Source organism: Caenorhabditis remanei, chromosome X, assembly GCF_010183535.1.
Source record: "Caenorhabditis remanei strain PX506 chromosome X, whole genome shotgun sequence".
Lineage (NCBI taxonomy): Eukaryota > Metazoa > Nematoda > Chromadorea > Rhabditida > Rhabditidae > Caenorhabditis > Caenorhabditis remanei.
This window is the reverse complement of record NC_071333.1, coordinates 1,568,603-1,578,258: the sequence shown is the minus strand read 5'-3', so window position 1 is coordinate 1,578,258 and position 9,656 is coordinate 1,568,603. Positions and strand designations below refer to the sequence as shown.

At 38.5% G+C, this 9,656-nt stretch overlaps 2 protein-coding genes across 2 annotated transcripts; one reads left to right on the top strand and one right to left on the bottom strand.

Annotated features, from left to right (window-relative positions):
* Nucleotides 1-94: 94 nt before the first annotated feature.
* On the bottom strand, nt 95-2,044 carry GCK72_022345 (uncharacterized protein; the record flags this gene model as incomplete). Its single annotated transcript, XM_053734770.1, has 1 exon — nt 95-2,044. The coding sequence occupies one exon, from the start codon at nt 2,042-2,044 to the stop codon at nt 95-97; it is 1,950 nt and encodes a 649-aa protein (XP_053578336.1).
* Nucleotides 2,045-4,564: 2,520 nt separating this feature from the next.
* Nucleotides 4,565-5,675, top strand: GCK72_022344 (uncharacterized protein; the record flags this gene model as incomplete). Its single annotated transcript, XM_003096752.2, has 3 exons — nt 4,565-4,670; nt 4,717-5,354; nt 5,400-5,675. 3 exons carry the CDS (start codon nt 4,565-4,567, stop codon nt 5,673-5,675), a joined length of 1,020 nt encoding a protein of 339 aa, XP_003096800.2.
* Nucleotides 5,676-9,656: the final 3,981 nt, after the last annotated feature.

Here is a 9,656-nt window from a genome sequence, read left to right as displayed (position 1 = left end):
TTTCCATAGGAAATAACAAGTTCAATAAGTAGAGCACGTGAACTAGGGTGCTAGGCCAGGTTTATATATCTTCACGGATATAACATCTCTCCTTCTAACAGCGAAAGTCCACGGGTGCCACGTCATTCTGATGGAATCCTCTCCAATTGGCATCTGGTCCACTCATCATTCTCATCTCGTAACAATTTGGAATCCACACGTATCGTCCGGTCATCTCCGAGCATCCAAAATTGTTTCTCCATGGGTACATTGCAAAGCTGGCCTGTGGTGGGATTGGCAACGATGGTGTGCTACTTCCTTGTTGATTCCAGCCACGATTCCACTGTGCATGCTGCCCCAATGTCTCTGGAAAACTAACTTTTAGTTCAGGTTGCAATCTCGAGTTCTCTTTAGGGTTCTTCTTTTTCCAACGATCGTGTCTCTCAAAGGCTCCAACTTTCTCCTTCCGACCAGGATTTGGACTTCTTGTCACGAAACTCTTGAATCTCTCCTTTCCAGTCTCTTCACGATTCCTTTGAATCTTCACAAACTTCTCATCTGGCCAACGTCTCACATGTCTCTTCATCGATCCGTTCTTCACGACCTCTGTCGATCCCTTTCTCGGCTTCGAATCATTCACGTATACACCATTGACTTTGTAGATGTCTCCACTTCTGTTCGGGGTCTTCGCAACTATATGATTCATCCATATCTTCTCGAGATTCAGCACTTCCGGAAGTTTCTTCAACCAATCCAAACCGAACAAACTCTTCGCGTCTCCGACGTAAGCTTCAACTGTTTTCTCAATTCCCTGGTATTTGATCTTGCACTTGAATGTTCCATCCAGTTGCATCTTCAATCCGCCAGCATCAAAAATTTCAGTTTTTGTTCTCTTCAACTTTGGTCTTCTCAATCTTTTCCCGTCCTCTCTGCTAATAAAACTGATGTCTGCACCGGTATCCACCTGCATCTTCACATCAAGTCCATTCACCTCAATAGTTCGATAGATCCGAGTCTTCTCATAACTGTCATCTTCTGCATAAATAGCTCTGTGACACAACCGGTCAGACTTCTCATCATCATCTTGTTGTTCTTGGCACATTTTGGATACATGTCCTCTGCGTCCGCAGTCAAAACATTCCTTATTCTTGGCCCAACAATTCATTGCGTTATGCTCACCTCCACATCGATGGCATTTCTTCTTTCTCTGATTATGATTTCTCGTCGGCTTCTCTTCGTCCGAATCATCTTCATCTACAGAACTTCCTTCGTTCTCACGTTGCTTCTTTCTTCTTTGCAAGTGTCTCTGGCTCGATCTTTTCTGTTCATTCGCTTTCTCAGTTCTCATCTTTCTCACAGCAAATACCTCTTCACTAGTTCTACATCCCCCAATGTTTTTGGCGTCTTCTCTGAACTCTAGCAACTTCATGATCTCATGCTCCAATTGAATAAGTGTCGTCGTCGGTCTTGTCTCCATGATCTGCATAGCCCGAGCTCTTATATCAACTGTTCCGTTAGTTCTTAGACCCTTTATCCACATCAAACACTGCACTTGTTCAGAACTCATCTCATTGAATTTGGCATCAGCATAGGCTTTCTTCACTCTTCCGGTGTATTCTCCTAAATCGCCGCCTTCGTCTATGATTTTCAAAAATTCCATTCTTCTTGCAAATGTTGATCTTGTCGATGGAAAACATTCTTTCAGTTTGTTCACAATTTCCTCAAATTTGAACTCACTCGTCTTATCTGGTAGGATTCTATTTGTAAAATAGTTGTAGTCTCTTTGGTTCAATTTGCTCACTATTAGTCTTCTTTTGGCTTCATCTGATAAATCAGTGCCTTCACCCGTAATGGTGTCTCCATATCTCAAGTACCAGTCTTCAAATGCCTGACCTTCTTCTGGTTCATACTCAAAATTTGCGATTCTTCTCGAAATCGAATCCACGAGTCCAGTTCCTGCTCCTTCGGTTGTCTTTGTCGTCAATTTCAATCGTCCGTCGGCCAACGCCTTCAGCACCTCATCCATCGAAATGTGAACGTTCATACCTTGAGCTTCTTCTACCATCGTCTACTCCTTTGGTTTCTCTTGTGGTCGTTTGGTGGTTCTCTTCTTGAGTCTCTCGTCGTTCTTTAGTGATCCTGATCGCCACTGTTGCGTTTGTGCGATCGAGCCGTAAGCGAGTTATTTAGAACAGGTTTATTTACAAACTGATTTCCATAGGAAATAACAAGTTCAATAAGTAGAGCACGTGAACTAGGGTGCTAGGCCAGGTTTATATATCTTCACGGATATAACACTAGACATGAAAGATGAACTTCGAGAAGATGAGGAGTAGTGTAAAATATCATTCTACGGTGAGATTTCATCATAATTGCAGACATGAAGAAGATTCGGTGGACTGGAAAATTTCTGACTTTGAGTTTTCCTGCAAATATTTTCCTCTCAATAAATATGATTTCACAGATAGTTCATAAGAATAAAATCGGTGCTTTCCAGCCAGACCCCTCATCCTGCTAACGAAATTCTCGATGTGTGATGTTTGAGAAAATAAGGGTTCATGGTGTGCCCAAACTGACGGAGCCGTCAATCAAGGAGAAAGACGGCGCAATAAGATATATGAGAAAAGATGCACAAAAAAACGCCTGGCATACATAAAAACGGAACAGAAAGCAGGGGAGCTCAATAGACGGAAAAGAAAGAGCATCTGAGCAAAAAATAACGGAAAGGAGCTGTCTTTTTGCACTAAAAAATGCATGGGCACTCACAAGAACGGACCAGATAGCAGGGAACATCTAGAGACGATTGAGAAAGAGTTCACATTCCAGAAAGTGTAACGGAAGAAGCTGCCTCTTGAGAGCTTGGGCAGAAAGCATGTGGCTCAAAAAAAACGCTGCCATGAATAAGAAAGCCGACACAATTAGAGAACAGGAAACGTGCGTCAATTCGAAAAAACTATAGTCCCGAGAGAGCAGAGGAACATTTAGTGCTCAAAAATGTATGGCATTCCAAAAAAACCAAACAGATAGCAGGGAACATCTAGAGGCGAACGAGAAAGAGTGCATATTCTAGAAAGTGTAATGGAATAGAGCAGAAAAGTAGGAGAGCCGCAGAAGACCTCGGGGACGAAAAGAATTCAGTATAAATACAGCCTCCGCATTCAAGAGAACTTCATTCTTTCGTTCTTCCAATCTTTCGTTGTGCTCAAAGCGAAGTGAAGTCTATCAGGTACGTTCAGTTCATCAGTTTAGATAATTTGAAATTAGGATAATAAAGATAATGTAATAATAGGAAAAGCGCAAATTGAAGACATTAGTTTGGCTCAATGAAGTTAGTTAATTATCAAATCTTTTGGAGCGTCGTGAGAAAAACTAATTCAGAAAGAAGGAAAAGTAAGGAGTTTTTTTCGCGTGGAATTCCAAATCGACAAGTAGTATACGGAAGATTTTCTTATTTTTGCTACGTACAAGCACAGGTGAACCGCTGAGGAACACAAATGAAACCGCGCGGGCTCATTTATAAGGCTGATTTGAAATTCCATGTGAAGAGGCTTACTCATATGAAAAGTTTGAGAGCTCATAACTCAGCTCGCAGGAACATTTTGAAGGTTTTGACTACAGAAATGGACTCCTCGTGGTCGAAAATACCTATAACCAAATTTATAGACCGTTTGAAAGTAGCGTCAAAAAAACGATGACATTTCTTTAAGAGCCACAGAAAACGACTTTAAATGCAGCTAATTAGGCAACGTTCTGATTGGTCCAATTCTAATGTATACTATTTCTGAGAGAAGTCCACGCTCTTTCGTACTGTAATGGGATCCTTTAAAAGGGCGACGTCTTGACGGCTGACATCAGATAGAAAGTGCGCGGACAATTATTCTCGAGGTTTCTCATAAAACTACAGTAGTTTCTTTTTTGTTCTTTTTCCCCGAAAAGCAATTTTCTCAGAACATTTTTAATTTGCCCGAATCTTAGAAAAATGCATAAAATCAACGTTTTTCATGTATTAAAATTTCTCGTCTTACGACTTATGCTTTTTTAGACATCAATCTCCGAAACTTGCAGTGTCAGGTGCTCTGCTCAAACTAATCTGCGTTCATGTATTGCCCCATAAAAAGGCCCGCGGTAGAATCCTGAAATACGTCTTTTCAAGAGCCTGCCCATTTTGTTTGACTCTTGGATAGACAAAATACCCTTATTTTAGGCATTGTACGTGTTTTATGCGAGAATATACAGTGCCGTGCAAAATGTTTTGAAAAAATCTTTCACGTGGCCGGGAGCCAAACCGACACCTTTATTCACACCACACAGCCTCGATACCCCATTCACCACATTGCTGATACATTTTATAAGTCAGGAAAGTAATGAACTGTTAGCGGTCCCAATCTGAACCTCCTTTTTTGAATACCAGACCTCAGAAGCAAAATTGAATAAACACTTGGCATCAGCGTTTTTTTCTAGCTTTTCAGTGATACCCGTCACAACCGATATTTCCAAAGTGATTCCAATTTCTTATTTCTTCCAGAACACCCGGAGCAATTTGACGAAATAACCACACAGTCAGTCTTCTCGATCTCTTGAAAAAATGAGGGCTTTGATATGTGTTCTAACTGTGTTCTTCGTGGCAACTGTTACCTCTCGAAAATTAACCTCAGCCAATAATGGCTGGCTTCAAGGACGCTGTGGCTACTGTAAGTTTGAAACCTCAACTCTCTCGTAAACAACACCGTTTTTCAGATAATCCGGCGGAGGAGATGTGGTTTTCCCATGAGTTCAACGAGAGGGTAATGTTGAACTGGGCTGTCAAAATCTATTCAGAATACCTGACGATTGTTGATGGAACCGAGATGGCTGTAACAACGATGGCTCCAGGAGCAATCCTTACTCCGTTTCATATTCTGACTGTCAATTCTATCAAACATGTCAATGAGAGCCTCAGTTTGACTAACATGGAAACGAATATCAAGAATTTTTCCTGCGATGGCAACCACTTGATCGTTCCTGAACAGTTCTATCCCAGTTTTGATTATGATTTGGAATGGTACAGGAAATTCAATCGATCCCGGGTCTTTGAAAACGAGGTGGTCAGAATCACGGTTCTTGATGGCTGCACTGAGTTGACTCCTACCAATTTGATGGTACTCGAGATGAAAAAATCAGTCCTGAAACCACCTTCAACTGCTCATCATTCATTCAAGTCGATTGTTTATCCTGTCTGTGTTGCAAACTCGACGGCAATATGGTGGTCATTGGATGCCCATTATGGATACCATCTCAGCGAAGGAAAATTTGCAGCAGACGCGTTCAAACCAGTCAAGTGTGAAACCGACGGACCCTACTTATGCGCTAAAATGGATGAATCTGGACCATGCAAGGTAAAACAAATATAATCAGAAATCCAACTACATGATCTTTTTCAGATGATGCGCGGTACAATTGTTGTGAGAAGATATTCCTTTGCTTCCCAACTTCTTGGAGTTTCCTTCGACTGTCAAACGGATTCGGCAGGAAACAATATATACCGTTTCCTGGATCTCACTCATCACATGGAGATGATTTGCGAGGTGACTGGAAATTGTGTCACTCCTGACGTGCCAACAACAACATCACCATCTACCACTTCAACTTCAGCATCAAATGCAACAATGCCAGCCACCGATGAGTCTACCGTATCCGATGTCGAGGAGAAAAAGTAGAAATGCCAATGCGAACAATAATTTGATTCTTACTTGCTTACATGCTTTCATGCTTACAGAACCACTCCCAAGGTTATCAATTTTGCCTGTTTTCAGAGAAAATGACCAATTTCGATAGGTTATTTCAGTCTCACCTGATTGTCTGTCTGAGTCGAACAGAGCACACATGATTTTTGTAGTCGACGTTTTTGTTTGTAGGGACACTACCTTTGAAGTGAAAATTAATCAAAGCCATTTTTCTCTAAAACCGACTAATTTCAGTGAAGATTTGCGAAATTCCGGAGTTTTTCACTTTGACAACATATAACTTTCTAGATAATGTCCCTACAAAAAAAGGTCGCACATAAAAATCTGTTTTTGTTCTGTTTAACCCATACAAATGTGGATTCAAACTAGGTAACACCAAAATACATTATCAAACAGTCATTTTCCACTGAAAACAGCCAAAGTTGATGTGCTTTTATGCTTACATGCTTTTATGCTTACATGCTTTTATGCTTTCATGCTTTCAAGCTTGCATGCTTTCGATCTTGCGTGCTTGAAAAATGTTCTGCTGTAATTCCTTTTGAAAACTTTAAACAAAAGTTTCTACATGTTCAATTTGTTTTGCTTTTCCAATTTTACTTTTCTTTGAATAAAGATTGCTTTTCGTTTCTTTCTATCCATTTCAGGTAAATTTGTGAGATTCAGAAGTGCCTTTCACTTGACTCGGAACTTTGGAAGTATCAGCAGTTTCACATGAAATACAGAAAGATTAGAGGACTTTCAGTTATCTTGGATCTTTATTTCAATACTGAGAATATTGGGACAGATGAGTGAACCGGCGCCAAAAAGAGACCGAGGACTTTTAGTCATTTTGTTTTATTGGTGAGTTTGGAGAACTGCTGAGAGAAGATGTTATCGCGAGATCATTGAGAAAGAGAAGATGATCTCTTTTTTAATCTCGTAATGCTTTTGCTTATTTGTAGAATGTATGAGAATTTTTACATTCAGAAAAAATACGCTCAAGAAGAGACTTATGGAGCAAAAATACAAGGATGTGAAACTGTTTGAGTACTTTTATTATTTTAAATAGATGTGTGAGTGGAAAATGTAATATTAGCGCGCTTAGTGACGAAATGGAAGAAAAATGATGACGCGACAACGGGAAAAGTAAGAGTGAACATCGGAGCGACGACGAAATGAGTAAAAAGAATAAAACATTATTCAAAAGAAATATTAGAAATGATAGAATTCTAGGAAAATAATTGATTTCATTGATTTTTAGGCTTAGATTTCCATGATTATAATGTAAATTGGCTGATTTCAGGCCATCATTCTTATATATAAAAGACAAGTGGTGTTTGTCTGTCTGTCTGAGGCACTGTCCGCAGCGGTTTTGGAAAGAGAAGAGAAACTAAGCCAGCGGGCAAAACCAAACTAGCGTGCTTTGGACAACGACTGCCGCTTTAAACCACTCGGCCATGCGGGCACATTCGAAAGTCAATGACCACGTGAATGAAGAGAGACCAGCCTGCTCAAAGGCGGGGGAGAAAGGCTGGTTTAGGTATATTTTTCTTCGTGAATTGGTGAGGAAAACATAGGAAAGGTGAAGACTATAATTACACATAAAGCTGAAAAGGAAATTGAAAAATTGTAAGAATAAAGGAAAAGTCATATAAATAACATATTCAAAACAAATACGAATAAATACTAAAAGTGTTGAACTGACAATAGACGCAGACATTGCGATAAGCGAACGGGCGGCTGAGAAGTCGAACCGGAGTGCCGATGACGAGTACAGATGTCCTAGGGAAAATGACAATGAAGAATCTGAAAAAAAAGTTTAAAACCGGAGAATTCCTCCAATATATTTATTCTTGACAGTATGAGATTAGGTTTTGTTACTTGTATTCAACTATCTAAAAAAAAGGGTACTAACACTTAACACATCGGAACTTTTTTCTTTTTTTCCGCTTGTTCAATTTTTGTTATTGCCTTAGTCGGTGGGTTTGAACGTGGACTTGAGCGTCAATCGAGCATCTGACAGGTTGGGAGGGAATCCTTAGTGATGCTCCTGTTGCACAATAAAGAAAGCAGAAAACGGCGTCAAAAAGGATTCGCTTCCAGCCAGCTGCTTATTAGACGCTCAAGTCCACGTGCAAAACCACAGAATGGAAGTTTAACGTGCAGAAAAAAAATTAGCTTATATGTGAAAGAAAGTCAAAGTGTTGCGTAAGTATTCCACCAGTCATTGTTGTTCGCTTTCAAAATGAGTTTTTTAATGAAATTGTGTTGTTGCTGGTAGATAATATTAATGATTGATACATTGTGAAAACATTATAATTTAGATGGTCCGCATTACTTTGAAGTATGAAAATCATTACAGAAATGTCAGATTTTGAGATACATTTATTTGGAGATTCAAAAATAGATAAAGTTGTCAAAAGTTGAAAACGGCACTTATACAATTCTAAAAACAATAAAAACCAATGAAATTTTGAGTAACGAAGATTATTCAACAGGAAAAAGAAAAGATATACAATTTTGACCTTTTTCAACAAAACCTTACAGAACAAATGGTGGAGATTTATTTTTGTAGTTGACAACTTTTTTGTACAAGCACCTCCGTGCAAAAAAGTTGTCAACTATTATACAAAAATGACGCTTTAAATTTTATTAACATTTCGCTACGCAAGAAAAAATAGTTCAATTAATTCCCGAGTTTGACAATTCTATTGCTTTACCAACTTTATCCACGCGAGTGTTCAAGGGGGCGCACTTGCATTTGGGCGCAAATAGAAAACTAAAGTAGGTCTAGGATTTTACTACGAAATTTTTTTTTTAGGTTCAGACACCGGGTAATGCCAAAAAGCCTCCAATTCAGACGAGAAAGTTTTTCGATTGAGATGAGTTGCGTGCGCGTCGCGGCTCCCTTCCAGTGATGAGGCGCGAATCCCTTTTTTTCTTCAAAAAAAGTTTAATTTTCTTCATACTTGGTAGTTTTAAACTAGATTTTTGTACGTTTTCTTGTTTTTCGTTTCAAACAAAAACATAGAATCGAAAAAAAACATAGTTTCTGTCAATTAACGCAGCGAATAGTAGACAAACTCAACGTGCAGTTCAATACGGAGTTTTCAAGTTAATTTTTCCACGTTTTATTTTTTGTTTAGGGAGTTTTCCCCTGGTTTCGTGAACAAAATTTTCAATTTTCTTTTTCTCCGCCTTGTCTTCTCGCTGAAATCGTAGATCTTCGGTGCAACTTCACTTCAACAACGCTTCTTCAAATTTCAGTGTAATTATTCATTACTTTTCTAATTTTGTTTTGTTTTTTATTAACTATTTTGAAAAAATTAATGTTGTTTTAAAGTTTTTCGTTCTAAACGTTACCATTAGTAAGAATTCTCATAGTTTTCCTTCATTAAAATCTTTTGAAAATTCTCTGTCTTTGTTGCATTTTTAATTGTATATTGCAACTTTGGGCATTTCAGTGAGGTTTCTACAATGGTCAACTACAAAAGTGAAGCGCGAATCAATTTTCCATCAATTTTTATATTCTGGTTACTATTAAAAAAAAATTGAATTAAACTCTTGAATTTCATTATGAAAATCTCAAAAAGAATATACATTTTTTGAAAACAAGTGGTAGATAATTTCATAGTAACAGGACGTACTTGCATTTAAATGAGAGCACGATAAGGAACAAAAATAAGAAACATGGAAATAGTTGGATATGACAAGGCTGTTAGATATCAGGAACATTTGAATCAACAATTTCGGGAACAAAAGAAACAAAAACTTGTTAAAAATACATATGCATGCAAAATATATGAACAATTTTGATATTCAAGTTTCCGTCCTTGGATACCGATATCCCATTATGACGTCGCATTGTGGGCAGAAAACCGCACGTTTTCTGTAAATTGAAGCTGACTTGTTTAGTAGCAAAACGTATAATTCTATGCATGTACATATCATATCAAAAAGTTTGAAAACTAACCC